The sequence below is a fragment of the Panthera onca genome, chromosome A1 (assembly GCF_046562875.1).
Source record: "Panthera onca isolate mPanOnc1 chromosome A1, mPanOnc1 haplotype 2, whole genome shotgun sequence".
Classification (NCBI taxonomy): domain Eukaryota; kingdom Metazoa; phylum Chordata; class Mammalia; order Carnivora; family Felidae; genus Panthera; species Panthera onca.
Genome location: NC_138339.1, coordinates 109,233,521 through 109,259,364, shown reverse-complemented (window position 1 = coordinate 109,259,364; position 25,844 = coordinate 109,233,521). Strand labels below are relative to the sequence as shown.

General features: G+C 37.1%; 2 protein-coding genes across 4 annotated transcripts in view; both read left to right on the top strand.

Moving 5' to 3' along the window:
- The window catches only part of IPO11 (importin 11), a 198,499-nt gene that overhangs the window by 123,240 nt on the left and 49,415 nt on the right, over positions 1-25,844 (top strand). Inside the window, exon 27 of the mRNA XM_060635693.3 lies at positions 5,223-5,344. Coding sequence (XP_060491676.1) covers positions 5,223-5,344 — 122 coding nt within the window. The remainder of the gene's footprint in view (positions 1-5,222; positions 5,345-25,844) is intronic.
- Positions 18,168-23,739, top strand: LRRC70 (leucine rich repeat containing 70). Of its 3 annotated transcripts, none has more exons than XM_081790153.1 (2): positions 18,168-18,249; positions 19,681-23,739. In XM_081790153.1, exon 2 carries the CDS (start codon positions 19,692-19,694, stop codon positions 21,585-21,587), a length of 1,896 nt encoding a protein of 631 aa, XP_081646279.1. In that variant the 5' UTR covers positions 18,168-18,249; positions 19,681-19,691; the 3' UTR covers positions 21,588-23,739. The 3 variants fall into 3 exon arrangements, 2 of the variants coding, with proteins under 2 accessions (XP_081646279.1, XP_078305605.2); XR_014135265.1 differs by lacking the exon at positions 18,168-18,249 and adding an exon at positions 18,912-19,206 and having other exon boundaries at positions 20,734-20,844; XM_078449479.2 differs by lacking the exon at positions 18,168-18,249 and adding an exon at positions 18,932-19,206.

Here is a 25,844-nt window from a genome sequence, read left to right as displayed (position 1 = left end):
TTGTTGAGTTTGAGGAATTATTTATGTGTTGTAGATATTAATTCCTAGATATTATGTGTTTTAGATATTAATTCCAGATAAATGATTTGCAAATATTTTATCCTGTTCTGTGGGTTGCCTTGTTACTTTGCTGATAGCGTCTTTTGCTACACAAAATTTTTAGTTTTCAAGAAGTCCAGTTTGCCTTTCTTTTCCTTTTATTGCCTATGCCTTTCTGCCATATTCGAGAAATCATTGTCAAATCCAACGTGGGGAAGCTTTTTTTACTGTGGTTTTTTTGTTTGTTTGTTTTGTTTTTTTTAACGCGGTGCATTAAAAAGTCGTACAGAAAATTTTCTGTAATTTCCTATCTATGTTTCCATGTTATCTCAAGTAATCATCATTTAAAAAAAATAGATGAGAAGAAAAGGCCACCTCCACGGTGTTAAATTTCATATTAAAGAGAAATCACAAACAGTGGCTATTGCTGGGACTGTTGGAGCCCGTTGACAGTGTGAAAGATTGAGGAAAGAGCTGTTATTATTGGTTCAGACTTCTTTCATTCCTGGTATTTAGAGCGTAAGCCTTTTATGGAACCCTTCTTATCTTTTCTCTTTTCATTTTTCATGACGAAGAGGGCATTTGTTTTTCCTCAAAGAATTCAACAAAAACATGTCAAGCCATCATGTTTGAGCGTAGAGACGAAGGGAATGAAAGTGAATAAAATAGTATTCCAGTTCAGATGGCTGCTTTTGACTCTAAGCAGTTTTGAAGAACATCAAAAATACATGCAGGAATTAATTAGGGCTAGGCAAATGAATTCCAGTAAATCCAGATAGCTTTGAAGCAAGCAAGGGTTTTGGAGATAGGTTTGTCTCTTCTCAACACTTGAGAACAGTATGAGATAGTAGAGTAGGCCAAGTTAAACTAAGAATGATAGCGTATCTTTGGGAAAGGAACTGGGTTTATTGCAGAAGCCACCATTAGAGTACTTTTTCTTCTAAGCATTTGTTGTGCAAAGTCTCTCAGGGTTACTTGTTTATATTGAATGAATGATGAAAACTTTTTAGACTAATCACCTAATTTAGAGCTTAGAACTTTGGGGATATTGCGTGGTCTAGGGAAATTTACTAGAAAGTCACAGTATTTGTAGGTGGTTTTTTTTTGTTTGTTTGTTTTGTTGTTTTGTTGTTTTTTTGTCCTGAGGGATAGCCTCTCTTTTAGTATGAACAACTGTTGTGGAAGTCAGGGTGGGGGAAAGGGCTTTGCTGGTGAGAATGTTTCACCATTCAGCATCTAGATTTTCATTTAAATTCTCTGACTTTATACCTCACCTTGCCTTCCTCTCTTCTTGGTTTCTTGAGTTGGAGCTTCTCTGATTTTAATTGTTCAGATTTTGTGTCTCTGAATTATTTCAGGAGTGGGAAAGGGGATCTACAAGGTTCTGATTGTTTCTTATACATACTCTCAGCCAGTTTTCCTGTCTTGAGCTCTGTGCCTCACCTCTGCCTTCTTTGAGGCATGATGATTGCAGGATTCTGAGGACCACATCTGCTTACATTATTGTTATTTCCTTGGCAGGCAGCTTGGCTTCAGGCTTTGCTGTTCTGCCCAGTCACTTAAGATTGTTTCATGCACTGGCCATCCTCCAAACACTGTTGCTGTCTTTACCTAGTGTAGTTTCTCCTCTTGGACTCTATGGGATTAATCCTTTGCTTTTTATATTTCTTTACTTTCATTGTGGGATTTAGGGGAGGGGGGAGTCCAACAAATGCCTATGTTCAGTACTAATTGATAATACTACATTATGAAAATAAAATGTCCGTATGCTTCCAGGATAGGTTTGCCTACAAAAGCTTACCATAATCTAGTTCTTGACTTCTTTAGCTTCATCCCTTAGCCTCCTTTTGGAACTTCATGATCAGCTATTCACTGTGCAGATCACTTTTCACTTTGAGAGCACTTACCTTCCTCTTGCTCCAGAGTACTTGCCTACAGGCTCTTCATTCCCTCTCCCTCAAACACCCAGTCCCAGTTTCTCACCTTCCTTAGCTTGATTCTTCATCTTGTTTCCTTCTGCCTTAAAACTAAATACCTCTAGGGGTTCCCGGGTGGTTCATTTGGTTAAGCATTCACCTCTTGGTTTGAGCTCAGATTCTGATCTCACAGTTCATGGGTTTGAGCTGCACGCTGAGGTCTGTGTTAACATTGTGGAACCTGCTTGGGATTCATATTCTCTCTCTCTCTCTCTCTCTCTCCCTCTCTCTCTCCCTCTCTCTCTCCCTCTCTCTCTCCCTCTCTCTCTCCCTCTCTCTCTCCCTCTCTCTCTCCCTCTCTCTCTCCCTCTCTCTCTCTCTCTCTCTCCCCTTTCCCAGCTCACACACTCTCTCTATCTCAAAATAAATAAACTTAAAAAAAAAAAAAACAAAAAAACTAAGCTCCTCTAGGTAACTTTGCCTTAGTCTCCTAAGCTTTAGTTGGGTCTTTCTTAGGTATTCCTATAGTATTGGGAACTACGCATTTATCATCAGGGCCAGGTTTGGATGAGGCAAGTGAGGTGCTGAGAGTGAGCACCTCCTTAAATTTTGACCCCACACACTTTTTTTGCTTCATCCTTGTTTTGGCTCTATTGATGTGTTCACAGGGTCAGCAGACTATGTATGGCCTATGGCCCAGATTCAGTCTGCTGCTTGTTATTGTAAAGTCTGTGAGTTAAGGATGGTTTTTATAGGGATGTCTATAAACTGGGTGGCTTAGTTGGTTAAGCATCCAACTCTTGGATTCGATTTAGGTCATGATCTCACAGTTCGTGGGATTGAGCCACATGTCAGGCTCTGTGCTGACAGCTCAGAGCCTGCTTGGGATTCTTTCTGCCTTTCTGTCTTTCTCCTGCTTACACTGTCTCTCTTTCTCTCTGAAAATAAACAAATAAACAAAGAAAAAGAATGGGTTTTATATTTCTTAATGGTTGAAAAAAGAATAGTAGTGTTTACTGACACATGAAAGTTTTCCAAAATTTTGTACTGGAATACATCCATGTGCATTTCTTTACATATTGTTTACGACTAATGTTGAGAGTTGAATATTTATGACTGAGACAATAAGGTCCACAAAGCCTTAAATATTTACTAACTGTCCCTTTACAGAAAAAGCTTGCTGAGCCCCTGTGTTCGAATTGCTTATTTAATTAAAGTCCCCACACATTCACTGTTTTGTGCTGTTAATTATTTTTGTAATCAAGGAAATAAATGTATAGACTACGGAGACACCGGTCTTTGCTGATTGCATCCTTATTCCAACCAGATACTTTATTGTAGTTTTAGTTGTATACATTACATTTCAATGTTAACTTGATATTTGCTTTTACAATGGTTATGGTTTATTTTTTAAATCTTGCTTACTAGGTATTAATTGTAGGAAGTCTAGGGAGCCTCTCTACCATTTGTTTCCAAATTAAATGTGACTTGAAGACAAGTGATATATATCAGAAGTTACCAAATTGTCATGGTTCATGGCGCCCTTAGTGTGTCTATAATATTTTCACAGTGCTCATAAGCCAGAAGAAATAAAAATACCTCATGGTTTCTTTTATTAACTGGTTGGCTCCATGCAGCTTAATATGTACTTTAGTCCTAATAATTTAGTAGTTAACTGAAAAACAATATATAAGTCTAAAGAAAGAATAATATATTTATTTCATTCTTAAATTGCCACAATTACTTACTAATGGAATATGTATGCTTATTGGGCACCACTCAGATTCTCAAACTTTGGAGTCAGATTGGACACCTGCAACTTCGTTTTGTTTTACCTGGATTTCTGAGTAGTACTTCCCAAAGATAGAAAGTCATCATAAAGAAGAATTCCTGTGGTATCTGACAGATATTTCTCTGTGTCTCTGAATAATTATAAGCCTTTTGTGACTTCATTGCATCCTAGGATGCAGCACACAGTTAGCAGAACTCAAATATAAGTAATTGTCTTGAACATGTGTTTCCTTGACTTTATTACTTGTACAAAGTTGAAATATTTCTAGGAAAACATGTAGAGGCATATAAGAAGAACAGTGTGGGAGCTTAAGGTTGATTTTATATTCCCCAAATCCATGAAGTAGAGATGTTGATAGTAATTGCATTTTTTCAAAAGTACTGTAAGTGGACAAGTGTTTATAAGCAAACCCTGAGATTGACTTTCAGTCACTATGATCAGTACAGTTGGTTGTGTTTTCCTTGATAGGTTCTAACACTTTGAGTCAACGTTCTCCAGAAAAAAGAGAATCTTTTGTGTGGAGAGAGATGTGTGTGCATGTATACACATCACACACACAAGGATGAGAGAGAATATGAGACAATGGAGGGGGAGGAGGCAGGGAGGGAGTGATTCTAAGGAATTGGCTCACTTGATTGTAGGCGCTGGTGAGTCCTAATTTTTTAGGAAAGGCTGAAAATTGAAATAGGATTTCTGGGTTATAGTCTTGAGGCAGGATTTCTTCTTTTCTGGGAAACCTTAAGTTTTGCTCTTAAGGGGAAATTGCCCTGATTGAATGAAGCCCAATCCACATTATCTAGGGTAATCTCTCTTTTCTTTAAAGTCAACTCTTGGTACATGTTAATCATATCTATAAACTGCTTTGACAGTAACATCTAGACTAGTATTTGACCAGACAATTGGACACCTTAGCCTGGCGGAGTTGAAAGGTACAATTAACCAGCACACTTAGCAATTCTGTATTATGTTGATTATTTTTAATGTAGCATATAAATGTCCTGGAAACTGATTTATTTTTCTTTGAAATACTGCAGGTTGAGGTTACAACCCATCCTTTCCTCTAAAAGTAGCAACAAATCAGTCCAGTAAATTACGCTTTAAATATTTAAACATCTAATCACCCAAGTGAATAACTATAACCTAAGTACAAGTTGACAATTTTGAAAAATGAGTGTACTTTTTTAGTGCGCCAGGAGTGTATTGGATTGGTGATTTATTAAATGAAATTACTAAAATCTAAATCTATTTAGATCTCGGAATAAGTTGACTCTCAAGATTAATGAGAGTCATTTTCCGGTTTGCTCAAATTATTCCGTTCCAGCTCCAGGCTTGCCCCAAATTCTTGTATTTCAGTTCTGTCGTTTGCTGGAATTGAACTTTAACCACACCTTGTGAGGTCTTAGCCTTTAACAGTAGTGCTCCACGAGTAAATAGCATTTCACCTATTTTAAGATGCCTCCTGCTCTTTTTTTCAGATGGATCAGCTTTTGGGAAATATGATTGAAATGTGGGTTGATCGAATGGACAACATTACGCAGCCTGAAAGAAGAAAACTTTCAGCTTTGGCTTTGCTTTCTCTTCTGCCATCTGATAATAGGTGAGGAAATGCTTTTTAATACTTTTGTTTCTTTAAAGCATCAAAATATTAGCACTATCTTTGGCCTTTGGTATTGCTGCATGTTGCTGGGCAGTGTTGTATTATATATATGTGTGCTAATTTTGTTAGTAGACCGTGATGGGACAAGTGTTGGTCTAGATCTAAAAAAGATGTGAATGGGAGCGGTGGGCACTTCACTTCAACTTGGTCATGTTCATTTCATAATTTATGTCACTTTTGTCTGAATTTTCTTTTTTTTATAATCAGATTTTATTACTTATTTTAGGTCCTCTTTTTTGTATAAGGTCAACGTGTAAAATTATGTCAGTAGCACTTTATAAAGTATCCTCCTGGTAATTCAAAAGAATGTTACATAATTTGTTGTTACTTATTGTGGATTATCTCTAAAGAAGCTTGCAATTTCTTTTTTCTCTTTGCATAGCTAAAGTCATTTTGTTATAGTTTACACACTTTGTTAAAACTTCCATTTCCATACAGCAAATATAAAATCCTTTGATTTGGACGTTAAACACCACTATCAGTTTTTTTTTGTTTTTACCCCTTGTCATTGTGGAGTTTGGCATTACCTGCTTGCTTCTTTCTTTCTTTCTTTCTTTCTTTCTTTCTTTCTCTCTCTCTCTCTCTCTCTCTCTCTCTCTCTCTCTCTCTATTTATTTGAAAATTTTTTTACTTAGAGAGAGAGGGAGGGAGAGCACAGCAGGGGAGGGACAGAGAGAGAGGGAGAGAGAGAATCCCAAGCAGGCTCCACACTGTCAGCGCATTGCCCAATGTGGGGCTCAAAAGTCACAAACTGGGAGATTATGGCCTGGGCCGAAATCAAGAGTTGGACCCTTAACTGACTGAAATACCCAGGCACCCCTGGTTTTTTTGTACTTTTAATTTTAAAGGTGTAAAGCAGGCCTTAAAATTGATTTTGTGTGAGAATAATAAACTAGATCATTATGTCTTAGGGAACTTTAAGAACACTTGTATCCTAATGATAAGTTAGGATAAACTAAATCCTATAAATAACTGAAATAAATCCACTTAGCAGGTGTTGTTTATTTCTGATACGGTAGTTTGAAATAAGCCCACAGGTAGTTGTTTTGTCCTAACACCATAGCAATAGATAATTATTGAACACATACTGTAATGCTTTATGTCTTTATATATTGCCACATGTTTCACATTTACATCTCATTCAATTTTTTTTTTTTTTTTAACGTTTATTCATTTTTGAGACAGAGAGAGACAGAGCATGAACGGGGGAGGGGCAGAGAGAGAGGGAGACACAGAATCGGAAGCAGGCTCCAGGCTCTGAGCCATCAGCCCAGAGCCTGACGCGGGGCTCGAACTCACAGACCACGAGATCATGACCTGAGCTGAAGTCGGACGCCCAACCGACTGAGCCACCCAGGCGCCCCTCACATTTACATCTCATTCAATTTTTAATACAGTCCTGAGGTATAGGCATGAATATTTTCTTTTTATAGAGCAAAGAAATAACCTGAAGATGTAAACTAACTTTCCTTGTGTGTGGCATGTGGCATAACATAACATAAGGCAGATTTTGAGCTGGCCCCACTGGATGCCAGGACTTGCTCCTTTAAATACAGGGTGGTGCTCTTTCTTAGGTGGACATGCACAAGACCAACATATTTCCTCACTCTGAAATTGAGTGGTATCTTACTGATTTCTGAAGACCAAATTCCAGCTACCTGTGTTTCTACTTCTGTTTTCCTTTCTTACTGGAGAACAGTGACTTGAGAGTATTTAGGCCTTTAACATGGAAGTGTTAAAGAACCTCGTCTTGGACAGTAGCCAACACTGTAAACATTTGTTGAATAAATTAATGAATGGAAAAAATATTAAGGTTAATAAAGCATGTTAGAGTTTTCTCTAACCAAGTACTGAAATTCTTGAGGGTAGATTAGAGATAACACACATTAAATGCAGAAAGATACCAGTGAACCTCTAACCTCCAGTTTAGAATCACTGCTTTCAAGAATGACCATTTGGGAAACTGTTAAACTCTCCTTTACCCTAATCTAGTTCTGGTTGAGAAATTTGGTAAAAACTATAGACTTCGGAACTACATTGAAATCTCATTGCTAGTAGTGACTTGCTGATGACCATGACCATCTTACTTGACTTACCTGTGCCTACATTTCCTTGTTTTTAAAATGCAGATACGTTCCTAGTGAGAGTATTGTAAAGATTAAATGAGTTTATATATGTAAGGTCAGACTATTTGGATAGATGAGGCTAGCTGTTCTTATTTCTTTCCTTTCTTTCTCTCTTCTTTTCTCACCTATTCATCCATTTACTGCAGGAAAGAGTTCAAGAAGCCTAAGTCTCTGTGTGTACGTGCACTCATTTTTAATTAAGTACATTTTCAGGTCTATTGAGTGTCTGTATTCCTGTTCATTAATTCATTTTTAAAATGTGTATCAGTGACATATGTTCTAAGGAATGTTACTTTCTGCTTGATGATGTTTTATAGTACTCTGCCTTATCCCCAGCTTAAGGATATCTGCTGTCTTGATCACCTTCTTAACATAGTGCAATTTTTTTTTTTTTTTTTTTTTTTTAAACTTATGCAGTGCAGTTGTCTTGAGTCGTTTTTGTTTCCCTCTTCCTTTCTTTAGCTGGAATAATTCCAGGTTTGAATATCCTGCCTTTCTTAGGGTCATATTTATATGTAGAGGAGGCAGTATTTTCTTCATTTCATTTTTATATGACCATAACATTATTTACATATATCTCCTTTAATATTTTCCAAAAAATTTTCTTCCAAAGTCATAGATTAAACAAAACTACTACTTGGAAATGAGAATAATCAAACTTCACTTTGACTGTCTTCTCTAAAATAGCAATTCATCTTCCACCTTCAAAGACACGTTTTTATAATGCGATTCTAAGCATTTCAGATGTAAGTGTTCTTTGAGAGCAAGTATTGCAAGAATTTTGACTTTTATTTTTAGATTTAAGGAAGTCACCAATGGGGAATATTTAACATAAGCTAGTTGAATAATTAAAGAGATTGGCAAAGCTGCGTGGTTTGTAGGTATGATAGCTTGCTTTCCGGGAGAAATTGCCTTTATAATATACTCCTCTGAGTATCAGATTTACTAAATCTGCTTGGATTTGATACTTGGTACCTCTCCATAATTCTCGTTTATCTCAAAAATAGTATATATAATATCTATACTTGAACATTAATTATTTAAGAAAACTTTAATACAGTTTCTAAGATAAGTCATTTTACGACTTTTAAAACGTTAGACTAGTTGAATCAAGGTAACAGTTTCCAAAGAGTACTATTTTGGTAGTTTAAACATACTTAAATTAAAGGCAGTTTACAGTTTTTAAGTTGTAGACATGTTGCTTTACCTGAGTTATATTTGGCTTAAACTGACCATTTCTAAGTGAGTATTTAACTTTATAGAATTTTATTTTCATCCCTTAAAATAGGATGTGTTTTTCTTTTTTACTTCTAGGTCATATATTTTTTTAATATTTTATAGTATTTTCTTTTATTTGCAAATCGTTGGCCTAAGATCTCAGTAGCTTTTCTATAGTGAAAATCAGTTCTCAGTTTTTTGTCTTTCCCAAGAAAAATGTCTTAGAAACGTGTGTGGGGGGGTGGGGTGTAACAACTTTATTGACATGTAATCCATAGACCATACAATTCACCCACATAAAGGGTACAACTCGGTCGTTTTTAGAATTTTTCACGGAGTCCTGCAACCATCACCATAGTTGATTTTAGAACATTTTCATCACTCCCATAAGGAAGCCTGTATTCTTTTACAGTCTTGATTCTGTCATCCCCCCAGCTCAAGGCCTTAGAGCAAGGGCGGTGAGGGTAGTAAGGACAGAGCTGGGTGGAGAGTAGAACATACATCCTAGAAAGACAGGCCTGCAAGGTACCGTTCACTTTTCTTCTCTGCAATGAATCATGCAGTTAATAGTTTCCATCTAACAGTATTGCTAAACAATACTGTTAAAGATAAGCTACTCATTGTCTTGTGGGGATTTTTTAAAAATCCATTTCAGTCCTGCCCAACTTGTCACATGCTGAAAATGCTAGGATTCAGGTCTTGAAATTGCGTTCTAGTGTTTGCTTGCCTGTTTGTTGCCAGCATTCATGCTTTGCTTATTCAATCATTTATTGGTCCAGGAGACATTACTAAATATGAGTGCATTGTTAGTAGGTCCTGAGTGCTTTAAGTAAAGTGCAGGTTTTATTTTTATTTAGATATGGTGAGGCCATCAGATCAGGGGAAATGGCCATTGAAAGATGGTTTATCTTTAGCAGTTCCCAAGGGGAGGATGCACTCCACACCACACAGAACCACAGGGAAGCACCAGGTTGGTCTGGAGGCACAGGGAGTCGGGGGACAATGTGGGCATGAACCTTTCTTGTGGTTTCCATGGGAAGGAATGGGAAAGCGAGGGCGAGGAGGTTTAGGGTGGGAAGTTTAGGATGGGCTAGTTTAAATAATTTCAGTAGGCTCTAGGGTGTAGGCACTTTTGCCACTTGTGTGTTACCTGGCTCTTTGGTGATTAGAGCAGGGGGATAGTGGCTCTAAGTGTAAGAGCCTGATGAAAGAAGTAGTGGAGTATGGGCTCTGGATCAGATGGTTTGCGTATGAAATGTATGTCGGAAGGCAGTCATTTACTATCTCTAGGAATTGGCTAGCCCTGGGAGGGGCATTCTTTCCAGGGTCATCAAGATCGCATCCGTCAAACCATCAGCATACAGAAAATAACCCATGATTAATACACTGAGTATGAATCAACTTTTGTTCTTAACACCATGCTTTTAACACCTTAAGGGGTACACAGTAAGTTTATTGAATGAATGAAGAATGAATGTAATACTTACACTACAGTCATGGGCCATTTTTTCTCCCAACTAAATAACATTTTTCTGAACTTCCAAAGAATGTTTGTGCCTGAAAAATTGGGCTAATTTGATTTCTCAGTTTGTCAGTCCTGGTAGGAAGTGTAGCATACTTTTTGGTCACTGTATAAAGTACTATTTGAGGTAGATAGATCATTCTTCACTTTTGCCCTATTAGCACACCTAATTTAGCAGACTTAAAAAGGAAAGTTTGTAGATTTGTAGATTTGTTGTGTTGTTGCAAATTAGGGGTTCTTTGAATGGAGCTGCTTAGGAATATTTTAATGTGTTAAATTAATTGTATATATAAATTTTGTTATCTGCCTGTCAATACCCTTTCCAAGAGTATAAAATGAATCTAGATGTATTTACTTTGAAAAGGATGTATATTTAACATTTAAATTAGTCATTTGAGCATTAAATATGTTTTTATAAATTCAGAAAAGCGGTAGTGTGAGATTGTGGGATTTGGAATTAAGGTTTCATTCTAACACTTGGGAGAAGTGAGTCTCTCTGAAAACCAGTTTATATAATGAATAAGATAATTTATACTGTTCTGTAGTGCTACAATTAAAATATGCATATGATATACAAAGAGTATAATTAAATGCTAAGCCATTTAACAAACATTAAATAAATGCTGAAAATCTTTGTGCATCGTTAATTGTTTTCATTGTAATGCTAGTTAATTTTGAAATGAAAAGCTATTAGTGGACATGTTTGTTTATACTAATTATCTGTGTCAATTTCAAAAAGATGAGAGTCTTCAAGATTGATTGTTTCTAAAGTTGATTAATCAAAATCTCAGTTGCTAATGGATTGCTCATTCTATTGGGCTGGATTAGAGTGATGGGTAATTTTACTTATTTATTTATGTATTTATTTTGAGTGATAGGTAATTAAAACACCAGATTCCTATACATTGTATAGGTCTGATTTTATAAATGGGTTCCTGATAGTAGGTTGAGCTATTATGGGAAGTCAAGTTACCAGTTAAAGTTACATTGTCTCTGTTGCAACAGAAAAGCTGTGTAAGTTTCTGTGTCAAACTCTACAGTCCAGATAAGAGAGGCCAATTTGAGAAGACTAACTGATGGGAAACATACTTTTCCTCTACTTCTTGTGTGAAATTGATAAGATGATCAAGCAGTGGTATTTCAGGTGTACATATTACACTAAGTTCACAGTGGGACTGGCAGAAAGCACCCTTAGTGATAACTCTACCCCTTAGAGTTGAATGATTATTCTCCCTCCCTTTCCATGAAATACTTAACTGAACATCTCTGCAATGCTAGACGGTGAGATTACCGTGAGGAGCAAAACAGATGCAGTCCTTACCCTTGTGGAACTTAAAGTGTAGGGTTTTCATTTTGTGTGTGTGTGCGAGTGATGGTTGCTCTTATTATTAATTTTTTCGTCAAGATTTGCTTGAACTGATTTCTAACGTAGTGTGTATTATCTCAATACATATAGAAGTTTGTGCAAAGGGCAGTAAGGTGTCACTGGGAAAGTTGTTTAGAAATTTTATATTGTCAGAGTCGAACATAAAATGAGCAATCGTTATAAGATGTATTGAATTGGTGACTCTTTACTTCTCTCTCATTGTTAGATAAGGAAAATAAAACATGTGTAAGAGTACTTGGGAATTTCAGGACCTTGCCTGGTGAGGTTCTACTCCCTGTCTTCCCTTTGACTATATGGTTTACAAATGGGATAGATACCCTTGGCTTTTCAAAAAATAATCTTTGGCTTATGAATGTTTTCCTTTGTATGCAATCCAGTATAGTTTGTAGTAATGACTGGTTATGATCATTTCATTTCATCTGGGAAAACCCCTCTGTGATGCAGCTTTTAATGATTTTGTAATTTGACTAGGCTGTGCATATGTATTTTTTTGGGTCTTGCTGTGAATTTATAGGCTGGTTTCCTTTGCAGACATAAATTGAATAAGATATCTACTTTTGAGCTGATTAATATTCATAAACTGAATTTTGTTAGCTGTAATCTAGCAGAAGCTGGAGGATGTAGATACGGTGGTTTAGGAAGATGAACGATGGATGCCATAATCGCAGGTTCACTGCCTTTATCTGTATACAAAGCAGTTTTGAGAAAAAAGAGGTAAATGACTTATTCCTGGGCTTGCTGATTTTGTTGTTGTTGTTGAAGGGTTATAATCCTTTTAAAAACTTCTTTTTTAAAGCTAAACGTGAATTTGTTTTTCTGTCAGTGCTTCGAAATCCCTTTGTCCCTCCCTTCTTACCCCCAAAATATCCACCCTTTATAAAGTATTTTGAAGTGTTTTTGTCCCCTTACCTTAGAATTTGAATGGAAATAGTCCATTTTGGTTTTTGTTTCCAGTAAAAATCCACTTTACTCTTAAAACGTAGCAGAAGTAAAATGCCCCCACCTTCCTTTCCTGATATAAAGCCTGCGGTACTGATAAAACAAACATTCAGCAGTATTTTTAAAATTCTGATTATGTGCTGGAGCACCCTGCTGTGCAGTGGTGATAGGTGCCACTGCACCTTGAGGGTGCTGGTGGGCATGCTGGTCAGTGTACCCTTGCACCTTAGAAGGACTCTTTGTGTCTTCTGTTTCCTGTCCTAACTACTAGGGAAAGCTCTTGAATGCTTGTGAATATGGGACTACACTCTCCATATCTTCTGTATCTAGGACCAGTGCCCTGTCTACAAATTAAAGGTTTCTGACAAACCGGTTTCATAAGGTGGCCCTCATCTCACACTCAGTACTCTTAACTGATCAGCAACCATTGTATAGCAGTAAACTTATTTTAAACATCACTCGCAAGAGACCAAACTATAGTCAAATAAGAGGACTCTAAAGGTGCAGGATCTCAAACTGTTTTAGAATGAGATTAAGAGAAGTTTGTGAATGAGAATGAGCTATTGGGTGCAGGCCCTCAAAGTGGCTGAAGCCTTAAAGGAAAATAATTGTCCCAGAGCAGCTAGCTCCAGCAAGGGGACAAAAGGAGTACAGTCACGAGTCCTGTGTACTTCCTGGTGTTCCTTGTGCAGCCAGTATACCTCTGTCGCTTGAGGAGCATCGTACTTTGGCGGATTCTTTCCTTGAACTGCTTTCACTCCATACAGCAGTTTCAGAGAGAAAAAGACATGGTGTGATGGAGAGGAAAGCTAAATTTGGGTTAGGTGTTTGCTCCACCTACTGTTGATGTGACGTCGGACCCGTTTTCGCTTTCTGGTTCTTAATTTTTTTCATGTCTCCTGTGCGGCAGTAGTACTAACCGGCAGCTCTGGGTTATTTGGAGGCTAAATTGGACATTGTATATACCGTGCCCATTAAAATGTTGAAGGCATAGGAGTGTTAAATGGTAAGTGGTGAAATATTAGTCTTTCAATCATTGCTCTAATCTTATCTATTAATACTGCTAATACTAATTTTATTACTATCAGTTATTTTGACCAAGTGTGTGAAGGTAGCAATTTAGGCTTTCCTGAAGCTGTCCATCATTTATTGTGTGAGGCTTTCTTCCATTCATGTTGTTTCCATGTGATGCCTGCCGACACTCTTCATTTTTCTTGTTCATTCGTCATTGCTGTTGCCTCCATTTCACCTTTCAGAAATTGGCAGGCTTTCAGCCAGGAAGAAGCTTTCATTGGCCCATCTTTATGCAGTGGTTGTATAGAGTTGATCCTCAGTTTGTATTTGCGAGACATTTACAATAATCGTTGAATGTGCAGCCAGACAGCAGCATGTGCTACTTCAGTTAGCACTCATTGGTGATGGAGCCCTTAAACCCCCATATTTATTACAAGTCATGGCAAAAGGTTTAGAGTAGAGGCTATAGGTTGAAAGGAAACTAGAGAAAGAGGGTAGAATTATAGGTGGTAAAAGGGCCCCAGTTTGGTTGCCTTACCTGAAATCTTTGCCATCCTTTGACATTTTTTATTTGTCTTCCATTTTTTTTATTTGTGAAACTCCTTCCACTTTCTCTGCCTACAGGTGATTTCTGCCTTCTTGAAATGTTTTTACTGAATCATACATTCATTGTTGTGTACTCTGCTTCTGTGCTTGCATTTTACATATCTCACCTCCTGGGCTTTTTGGAGGTTAGGCCCATGTGTTGAGAACATACAGTGAAAGGCTTAAGGTCCAGGCCCTGGGACCACACTGGGTGGATGTGAATCCTGGCTTTTGGATTCACTGTGTGACCTTGAACAAGGTATTTGACACATTTCTATCCTTACCTATAAAATAGAGCTAAACTGTTGGATTGTTTTGTGTGTTAAGTGATCTGATACATGTAAAATACTTAGACCAATGCCTAGGAAGTGGTATATACTCAGTAAATCAATTCTGCCTATGGTGATGATAATGTTGTACACGTTTTTGTTGTTACTGTGTTTTTTTTTTCTGCTTAACACCAGACATAGGATACTTGCTTACAGAATAGCCTACATGGTATTATTATAACGAGTATGTCAACTGAACATTCATTGTCTTATAGGACCCCTTTGAGCTCCTTCAGATGAGGGACCAGATGTTGTTTATCTTCAGTACCCTTAGAATCTAGCACAATGTTTGACACATTAGTGGGCTCTCAGTAATTTACTGAATTGGATATATTTGATGGGGATAGTGTAACCAATTCACTGTGCTCTGCTTGATATTGGACACTTCTGAACACCCAGTTACTCATGTCAGAAACTTGGAAATTGTCTTTGATAACATTACCTCTCAGCATCCTCATTTAATCTGTCACCAAAGCAGTAACTTTTAAGATCTATATGATCTATAAGACCAGAACTTTTAAGATCCATAAGATCAGTAGCTACATAATATAGATGGTTATATATTGAAAAGATGGTAATAGGGGCGCCTGGGTGGCGCAGTCGGTTAAGCGTCCGACTTCAGCCAGGTCACGATCTCGCGGTCCGTGAGTTCGAGCCCCGCGTCAGGCTCTGGGCTGATGGCTCGGAGCCTGGAGCCTGTTTCCGATTCTGTGTCTCCCTCTCTCTCTGCCCCTCCCCCGTTCATGCTCTGTCTCTCTCTGTCCCAAAAATAAATAAAAAACGTTGAAAAAAAAAAAAAAAAAGAAAAGATGGTAATAGAATAATTGTTCTTTTATTTATGCCTTCTTGTAATGGAATTTCTAAATGGAAAAGAAAATAGATTTGTACTGATACCTGAAGTAGGAGGTTATTTGAAGGCAGTATTAATGAAGGTTCTACAAGAGGTGTGAGAGGAAAAATCATTCATTGAGTCAATTTCCTGGGGGGAAAAAGGAGGAAGCCCTTTTAGGAGGCTGAGTGTCCCGGTCAGCAATAGTTCTAATGAAAATCACTAGGAATCAGAAAAGGAATATGAGGACCCATTTTGATGTATTATTCTAGAGCAAAATCAAATGTCGCAGTTCAGATTGGGGAGGATTATTATCCCTTGGAGATGATATGAAGATTTCACCAGAGGATTGACAGCTAATGAGAAGATTTTAAATTACCTTAACAATATGAATTGGCTGTGAAATAATACTAATTAAAGTAGGGGGAAATATACCTTCCAGTAAGTGCAGTGGGAAGCTGGGAAAGTTGAGTTCTAATCTAAAACTTTAGTGGCCAGTTTTGCCATTAATTAGTGATGTGCTCAATACCAAGTAAGATGAGGAGGTCTCTGAATTCTGTTACTCTATCACCCTTTTGTGAGGTTTTGATTTCTGCGTTCTTCTGTAGGTGTGATCACTTGTTTCTAACAGCTGCAGCCCCTATGAACAGAAAGGCTATAAACTTTGTTTTTCTGGATATTAGATTTTTGCTGGATATCATCCTGAGACCTATGATGTATTGTTTAGAGTTATTATTGGTTGTAGTCACTTTAAGTTTATCTCAGTTTGTACAATATGAGAAATACAAAATGTATTTTATTTTGTCACTTTTATTTAGTGTGTAATTTGCATTTTATTTCTAAGACCTAATAAGAATAAATAGTTTTGTCTGCTTTGGATATTTCTGGAATGGAGGACAAAAATTAATTAATGTTCTGATCTTATTACCTTGTAATTTTTCCTCTAAATTTTTCTTTGATGTCGATGGACCATTTCTCTGACTTCTTCCAAACTGTAGGAGAGGAAAAAGTTTTCCTCCATTGTCTCATACTCTGTGGCTGCATTTGAAAATTAAACTGACAAAGACAAGATAACAGGAGAAAAGCATACAAATTTAAGTTTTTCATGACACGGAAGCCTTCGAAAGGAAATGAAGATCCCGAGGGATTTGTTAAACCTATGTGTTTTTATGCTAGATTTGATGCAGAGTGGAAAGTTGTGGAAAGATAATGATAGGGCACCGGGTATGAAGTAAGTGTAGCAAACTGGAAATTTTGCAAGGCCTGTTTGTTTGGATTCTTATCACAGTTCCCTTTGTCTTTGGAGATAAGGATGCTCCTTTTCTCCCACCATAGTGGAGGGCACCTCTCAAATGAAGTTTTCATGACCTCCTCCAAGAGTGAAGGACAGATGATAATGGGGTGTGACTGGGTGTAGGGAAGGTCACAGAGAGTCCTTCTTGCTTCTCCCTTTTTCTCATACTCCTTCAGTTTAGAATATTTAGTATGTCAGGGTGCTGTATTTTGGGATATGGTGTCCTGAATCCCATCCTAACTCTTTAAGTTGTATGACGCAATTGAAAACACCATGAGATAGATGTACCTCATTGTACTTTGCGTGTTTTGGAAAATACTAAACACGAAGCAGACTTGAGAAATCTAGCTCTTATTCCATCTTTACCTCTAATTCGTGTCATCTCTCTGTCATTTGGAATTTTTGGTGGTGGTTTTCTAATTGCTTTATCCACTCAATAGCAATAACAATAGCCAGCCACAAAAGATAGTTGTGAGAAATGTAAATCATTTTGAGAAAAAATCTGTTACCCAGTATTGTTACAGGATTTTTTACCTCAATTCCTGGCGTCCGTTGTTTTGTCACTTCAAAGAATGAAGAGGTGGACACAAGATGAGCAGCAGGCAAAGTTTATTAGAGTATAAGCTCAGAAAGGAAGAATAATAGGAAAGTTCTACAGGGAGGGGACATTCAAAGGTGAATAACCCACATCTACAGGCAAGGGTCTTTGTTTTATAAGGTTCTGGTCAGCACCCCGTTTTCTTCCACCTCGTTCATTCTCAGATTCTGTCCGTGCTAGCTGGATAACTCTAGGCACTGGGATGTCCATTCCTGATTGGCTCAGCTCCATTGTGTAAGGAGTTAGACTGGTCATATTGTCCCATGTATAACGTAAGTTTTATGGTTTAGCTAAGTATTTTTATTGTTAAATTCCTGAGGGGAACCTGAGGGGACCAGGTTATATTCTTAAGAGGGACCTTACACCCTTAGGGGTTTGCTGTGGTAAACCGCTTCCAGCATTGTTCCAAAATATGTGTTTTTTCCCACCCAGGGGCCTCAGGTCCTAACCTTTCCCTCTCTGCCTATTTTATCCTATCTTTCCCGATTATAGTATATATTTATATTCCCTATTATAGTATATACTATCTACCTATCTATCCACACTATTAGGTATATATTTAATATGGAAATAATTCATATTATATGAAGTAATTGTCTTGATCTGAAAGATGGTCTAGTATCAAAAGGGAGTTAGAGTTGACAACTATTACTACTGATTTTTGAACTGTATCGTCAGAGCATTGGTAATATTAATGACAGAATTAGAAAATCTAAACAATGAGCTTTATGGAAAATTAATGACTAAACAAATAATATAAACAATTTATACTTAATTCTTTATATTTAATTTTTTTTTCATGTTTATTTATTTTTGAGAGAGAGAGAGAGAAAGAAAGAGACAGAGTGCAAGCCGGGGATGGGCAGAGAGAGAGGGAAACAAAATCTGAAGCAGGCTTCAGGCTGTAAGCTGTCAGCACAGAGCCGGACCCAGGGCTCCAACTCACAAACCGCAAGATCATGACCTGAGCTGAAGTTGTACACTGAACTGACTGAGCCACCGAGGTGCTCCTATAGTTAACTCTTTAAATCATTACCTTAAAATATTACAGTATACATAGATTTTTACTGTAAAAGATTCACACTATTTCAGGGGTGTGTGTGTGTTTTGTGTGTGTGTGTGTGTGTGTGTGTGTAGTTGAAAAGTCATTAAACGGCTTCTTTCAATTTCCCCAACTTTTCTTGCCAAAGGTAATCTTTGCCAGTAATTTGGTATGCAACTTTATATCATTTTTCAGTGCAAGGCATATACCTTAATAAATTAAGATGCTAGTTGGTGGTATTCACTATTCTTTATACCCAAAAATCTCTTTGAAAAATTAAAAAGGAAGAGCACAGAGGTTAGTGTAAGGACATTTGTGTTCACCATTCTAAATTGCTTAATTGTTTTTGCTACCTGTTTTTTTTAAAGGAATAAAAGTTGAAGTCTGTAATATGTATTCAAAACAGTGTAAATATTTTATGCTAAATTCACCAAAATTATGTTAGTCTGTTTACATCTTAACTCACTTTTCCTACTCAGTAGCTATCTGTTGCTAATGCCTGAAGTTTGTTCATTTTGAATATTTACAATTTTCAGATATCCTTTTAAAAAACATTTTTTTAATTCTAAGATGTTTAGGTATGTACATTAGTAAATCTCAAATTAATGGTTTCTGAAAAAAATAAGTTCCTGAGATTTTCTTTCAACAATACCTTTGAAACATAGATAAAATTACTTCCTCTCTCTCAGTTTCCTGTATCCATGGTAACTTGTTTTACTCACTGACTCTGGAGGAACCCATGTGAAGAGTGGTGTTTCCTGAGCAAACTGTGACTTAAAAAAAAAAAAAACAGTGGAGTGGGGGGAGGTCAACAGTGCCACAGAAAGAGATGGAGCTTAGAAATGTCGCTCTTCAGATTTAGAAAGCAAACCTTTACTTGAATCAGCCGGGTGTCAATAATATGAATTTCCTGTTCTTGGTAAGATTATTTATTTAAATATGAACTTTTAGCTGAAACAAAAAGTAATTTGATTTTGTGAAAAGCTGTAGTTTTGTTGTTTTGTAATGAATTTGTATTTTCGTAAATTATAATGTTATTTAATTGATATTACCTTAATTTGAAAAGGGACATATTGACCATTATCCTTACGTCACCATTTGTTATTTTTGTTATTGTTAATTATAATATTTTAAATTGGCTTAGCAAACATTTTGCAGTTTGTTCAATTTGAATTACCATTTTGTCAAGCAGTGGGTTAATGGCCTGGAGGTATTAATTCTAGAACCCACTCCAAACTCATTATTTTATGCTATCACCATAGTAGGATTTATGATACCTAGTATTATTGGCTGATGTTAATAAAAATAAGCAAGATACAGCCTTTTTAGTATTGTAAAACTTTGATTTGGAGAACTTTTTGATGATTTAAAGTTTTACCTTCTTTTTTTATAGCCAATTCTGATATGAACAGAAAAACCAAGAACAGGGCTATGTGTGGATTACATTTTTCTCTGCCTTGCCTACGACTTATTCTACTTGTTACCTGTTATCTTGTATTATTATTCCATAAAGAGATTCTTGGATGTTCGTCCATTTGCCAGCTCTGCACTGGGAGACAGATTAACTGCCGTAACTTAGGCCTTTCAAGTATTCCTAAGAATTTTCCTGAAAGTACAGTTTTTCTGTACCTGAGTGGAAACAATATATCTCATGTAAATGAGAGTGATTTAACAGGACTTCATTCTCTTGTAGCGTTGTATTTGGATAACTCTGGCATTGTTTATGTATATCCAAAAGCTTTTGTTCATTTGAGGCATCTATATTTTCTATATCTAAATAATAATTTTATGAAACGCTTGGATCCTGGAATATTTGAGGGACTTTCCAGTCTTCGTAATTTATATTTACAGTCTAATCAAATATTTTTTGTTCCAAGAGGAGTATTTAATGATTTAGTTTCAGTTCAGTACTTAAATCTACAAAGGAATCGCATCACTGTCCTGGGGCGTGGTACCTTTGTTGGTATGATTGCTCTTCGGATACTTGATTTATCAAATAATAAAATTTTGAGGATATCAGACTTAGGCTTTCAGCATCTTGGAAACCTGGATTGTTTGTATCTAGGAGGTAATAATTTAACAAGAGTACCATCAAATGCTTTTGAAGTACTTAAAAGCCTTAAAAGACTTTCTTTGTCTCATAACCACATTGAAGCCATACAGCCCTTTGCATTTAAAGGACTTGTCAACTTGGAGTATCTCCTCCTGAAAAATTCAAGAATTAAAAATGTTACTAGGGATGGGTTTAGTGGAATTAATAATCTTAAACATTTGATCTTAAGTCATAATAATTTAGAAAATTTAAATTCCGACACATTTAGCTTGTTAAAGAATTTAATTTACCTGAAGTTAGATAGAAACAGAATAATCAGTATTGATAATGATACTTTTGAAAACATGGGAGCGTCTCTGAAGATCCTTAATCTGTCATTTAATAATCTTACAGACTTACATCCAAGGGTCCTTAAGCCATTGTCTTCACTGACTCATCTGCAGGCAAATTCTAATCCTTGGGAATGTAACTGCAAACTCTTGGGCCTTCGGGACTGGCTAGCGTCTTCAGCCATTACGCTGAACATCTCGTGTCAGAATCCCCTATCCCTGCGCGGCAGAGCACTGCACTCCATTAAATGGACTGAGTTTACAAATTGTGTTACATCTTCGACAAATGTATCCAGAGCTTGGGCTGTAAAATCTCTTCATATTCATCACAAGACTACAACGTTAATGATGGCCTGGCATAAAATAACCACAAATGAGAAACATTTGGAAAATACCGAGAGTGTTACTCTCTGGGAACGAAGTCGTACTTCTCCTGCCAGTAGATTCTTTCAAGAGAATACCTTTGGTAATCCATTAGAGGCTACTGCAGTGCTGCCTGTGCAAATACAGCTTACTACTTCTGTTAACTTGAACTCGGAAAAAAACAGTGCTCTACCGATCGATGCTGCTTCTGTGTCAGGGAGAACATCTCTTATTTGTGCACAAGAAATTGAAAAGTTGAATGAGGCTTTTGACATTTTGCTAGCATTTTTCATCTTAGCTTGTGTTTTAATCATTTTTTTGATCTACAAAGTTGTTCAAGTTAAACAAAAAGTAAAGGCACCAGAAAACTCAGGGGAGAACAGACTTGAATACTACAGCTTTTATCAGTCAGCAAGGTATAATGTAACTGCCCCGATTGGTAACACTTCCCCAAATTCTTTAGAGAGCCCTGGTTTGGACCAGATTCGACTTAACAAACAAATTGTTCCTGAAAGTGAGGCACAGGTGATTCTCTTTGAACATTCTGCTCTATAATTCAACCTAATATTAGCTGTAAGAAAACTTTGGTGCCGTGGACATGAATTAAACTAAAGCCTCCTTATAGAATATAAACTTTACTTGGAAATATAATGAGTTATATGAGCTTAGCATTAATAAATACATGTTTTTAATAATTTGTGAATATTGTATTCATTCAGCATACATCTCCCTTAATAGTTGCCATATGAAATAATAATAGCTAATATTTCTGTGTACCAAGCACTATGGTAACAAATACTTCACATATCACTTATAATCCTTCTAAAGTAGTTGTACATTTTATAGGTAAGGAAACCTAGGGAGATTGAGTTTAAGAAACGGTCCAAACTCTCACTGCTTTTGACACATTTTAGGTCTGTCTGATTCCAGAGCCCATGCTTTTAATTTCATGCTATACTGCTGCCTGGTGCTAATTGTGAATGACATAGGCATGGTTTGTCTTCTCGGTAAAGCTTGAAATCTAGAGGAGACACATGGTTTCTGTACAGGTTGGTAAGTATTGTATTTGCAGGGTACTGTTGGATATAACGTAAGTGGAGGTGAGAGATAGCTTTATGAGAGAAGAGACGTTGCGACTGGATCGTGAAGGGTAAATAGAAATGAAGAAAGTTTAATAATACTTAAAGGTAACATCATATCATAGGAGGTGAAGAAAGAAAGAATCCTGCATTTCATCAACTAACTGTATTCACTATAGCCAGAGTTGTGAGTGGTGATGTGAGATTTACAGTTGGAGAGAAAGATCAGATGATGAAGGATGTTGTAATTTCACGTTTTTCCTTAAGGCAGCAGGAAGCCATGGAAGGATTTTAAACAGTGGAGTGGCATAACCAGATTTACTGTTTGGAGAATACGTTCTTTCTGGAAGGAGCAACGAGACGAGAGGCAGGGTTAATGGGGCAGGAATATGAATCACCAATCCTGAGGAGAGGTACTAGAGGCCTGGGCCACGATAGTGGGAAACAGGACGGATGGGTTCTGGAGCTACTTTGGAAGTAAGATGAACTGCCTTGGTGATTGGCTATGGGGTGGTAAGCGATGGGTATGTCAAAGATGGTAGTTTTTGGCTTAGCTATCTTTGTGTTAAATTTACTGAGCAAAGGAAGGAAAAGGAGTGGGGATATGGGCAGGGACAGAATAATGAGGTCGATTTTAGGTACATTGAATTTGAGGTTCATATCTGGTCTCCCAAGTGGAAATATCCTGCAAGTAGAAGATTAGGAGAGATCTGTCTGGTAAAGGTCAGTAATTTGTAAACTTCCATCTGTCTCGTACACCGGAAGTATATGATACTTTCTTAACAGTAACATCAACCATTTGGGCCATGATTTTGGGAGACAGGTAAGTGAGGAAGAATAAGATGAAAGAGCCCCCAGGAGACATTAGTAGCCTTGACTGAGAACCTTTAGTGTAGATAGATGGTAATTCAAGCCATGGAAACTATGTCATGTTTTTCTTTATAAGCTTAATTTCTACTTGTGTAGCGCTCTGCAGAATGTTGGGCATATATTAAGTGCCCATGCTTGATCTTTTAACAGCGACCTGAACCACAAATATATCTTAAAATTTTTCTCTTGAGCATTATGTATTTCATGTTTGTGCTGTCCTTCCTCTTCCCTCAGATTTCTATTTTTTATTATTTAATACTTTGCATATGAAATTAGCCTGAAGCAATCCAGGAGTGTATAAATCAAGTGATAATTACTGAGTTTGTGTTGTGAAACTGAAGTAACTATAAGAATGTGTTACGTTGTCCAATGTACTTGCACATGGTGCTTCTCAAACTCAGAATCAACTCTGCTGTTAAAGCACAGATTGTAGTCCCTCACCCCACCCCACCCCACCCCACCCCACCCCCCACCCCCTTCCCAGAGTTTTTGATGCAGTAGGTCTGGAGCGGGGCCTGTTGAGTGTGCAGTTTAACAGGTTTGCTGATACTGCTGGTCTGGAGACCTCGACTGGAGAGCTGCTGATGTAAGATACTTGAAAAGCAGAAAAGGATCTAAGGAATGGTTTTGAGATGCACTAGAGATTGCAGAGAAATTACAGCCACACCTCCCCTGCCCCTGCCACCCCAAGAGTTTTCACTCTTCTGCTTTTCCCTGCCTAGCATAAAGTTTTGTCCTTGACTGTGATTTTAGCAGAAAACCTGAATACATTTTAAATAAATCTATTCTTACATAAATTGTTTCATTGTAGAAGAGCGTGTGGTATGTTTCATCCTGAAAATGTTTTTAATAATACTCTTTTGTTGTGTTTGTGTCCTCCCAACTCCCACAACTCTGATTGTTTTCACTAATTACTAAAAGTACATACTCTTTGGAAACAAGAAGAATTCAAACAATAGGGAAATAATTAAAGCTAGGGGCGCCTGGGTGGCTCAGTTGGTTGAGCATCCGACTCTGGCTTCCGTCATGGTCCCATGGTGTGTGCTGTCAGTTGCAGAGCCTACTTCGGATCCTCTGTCTCCCTCTCTCGCAGCCCCTCCCCTGCTTGTGCTCACTCATTCTCTCTCAAACATTAAAAACATTAAAAAAATCTTTTAATGGAATATTCAAAGTTAAAGGTAAAAACCCTTCCATGTTCCCCTTTCCCACCACCTAAACCACGTCCTCTTGAAGACGTTAGAAGCAGCATACGTAGCTATATGAAGTTAGGAAATATCTGTAAACCGTATTTTTCTTGACCTCACAACAAAATTTCCCCGAAATCAAAGAAAGTAATTTAGTAATTTTATCAAGAATTTGTTTTTGTTTTTATGTGTAACTTCTAATTGATGTAGGCTTAACTAGAAATTGTTAATATCAATTTATATATAGAACTGTGGTTGTGCACAGTGGTATGTATTAAGTACTAGTTCTCCTTTCTGTCAGCAGCTTTTCCTTTTAAAGATGTTAGCGTGTATGACACTCTTACACTGTTTAAAAACTTATTTAATGTAAAATTGATTCAAAGTGATACATGCACAGAAACTTCTAGCACTATAATTTGTGCATTTGATTATTTCACATTTTAAGCAGCTCTACCTGGAGCAAAACAGCAAAGTTAAAGCTAAGTAATATTCTAAATTAATACAGCTAAAGGAACTTTTCTTAAGATTTCTATATTTATGTACCATTGACTAAAGTGTTTTGAATAAAGCACTCAAGAATAAAATTGTTGTGTTTCAGAAGGATAGTTTTAGGTACAGATCCATTTTTTCCATTGACTTTTGTAAAAGTTGGTCAAGGTCGTAAGGCATACCAAAAAAGCTCCCCCCCTCAACCCTCTCCCATAACAAATGAGAAGTAGAGAACTCAACTACAATTTTTTATGGTACTGTACTTTGAGAATACATTGAAAATTCCAGTGTGTTCAGAAATATGAATCTCATTTCTAGGAACTTAATTGGGAACTTACCCCCAATTCCCTCCTAGCATCAGAGTAGAGAGATTTGGTGTTAGATTGTCTTTGAGGACTTGATCAGTAAGTACAAGACACTTCAAGAGTAGGCAGGAAATCAAGGTCACAGGTGATGGAGTGGGAGCCTGGAGTCAAGGAAGACTGAGGTATCTCATGGGCTTCTGCAGGTGAGGGGCGGCCAGTGTTGATACCTGGAGACTAAGTGGTTGGGAGGGGTAAGGGTGGACATTGTGAGGGAATGAAGGAATTGGGCAGAATTCAGTGGTAGTTGGGAAAGAGGATTTTTGGATACCTCTTTGTTCTCCATCACCTTTTTTCTCTCAGTGAAGTCCTCGACTTTCTCATACGTGAAGTTCTGGGGTTATGTTATTGATCCATTGTTCCTCATACCTGTGTCTTGAGTCAGCAAAAGTTGGACAGATTTTTATTCTCTTTCCAATTGTCTTATATTTTATTTTAGGGGTGCTCTAAGTAGCGTAGAACTTAATTATATCTCACCGACACTAATGTTAATACATGACACATATTTGCCCTTAAACTACCCACACCCATTTTTTAAGACTTTTATTGATACATAAAGCACCTACAGGAGTAGACACGCTTGTGTAGCCACCACTCACATCAAGAAATAGAACCTTGAAACATGACGTATATGTGGACATTTCTTGAACTTCTCAATTACATAAACACCAAAGTATTTAAGCTTTGAGATGGAGGAGGACCCACATGTACTTAGGGCATTTTTACTCAGTTATCTTTCCTGCATCACAACAATAACAATAAAATACGCTATAGTTGTTTTTAAGGGGTGCAAAAATGGGAGAAAAAAAACCCTGAGGAACCTTTTAC

What these genes read in the sequence shown, in the direction of transcription:
- LRRC70 (XM_081790153.1), top strand. Translation starts at nt 19,692, where the DNA reads ATGAACAGAAAAACCAAGAACAGGGCTATGTGTGGATTACATTTTTCT.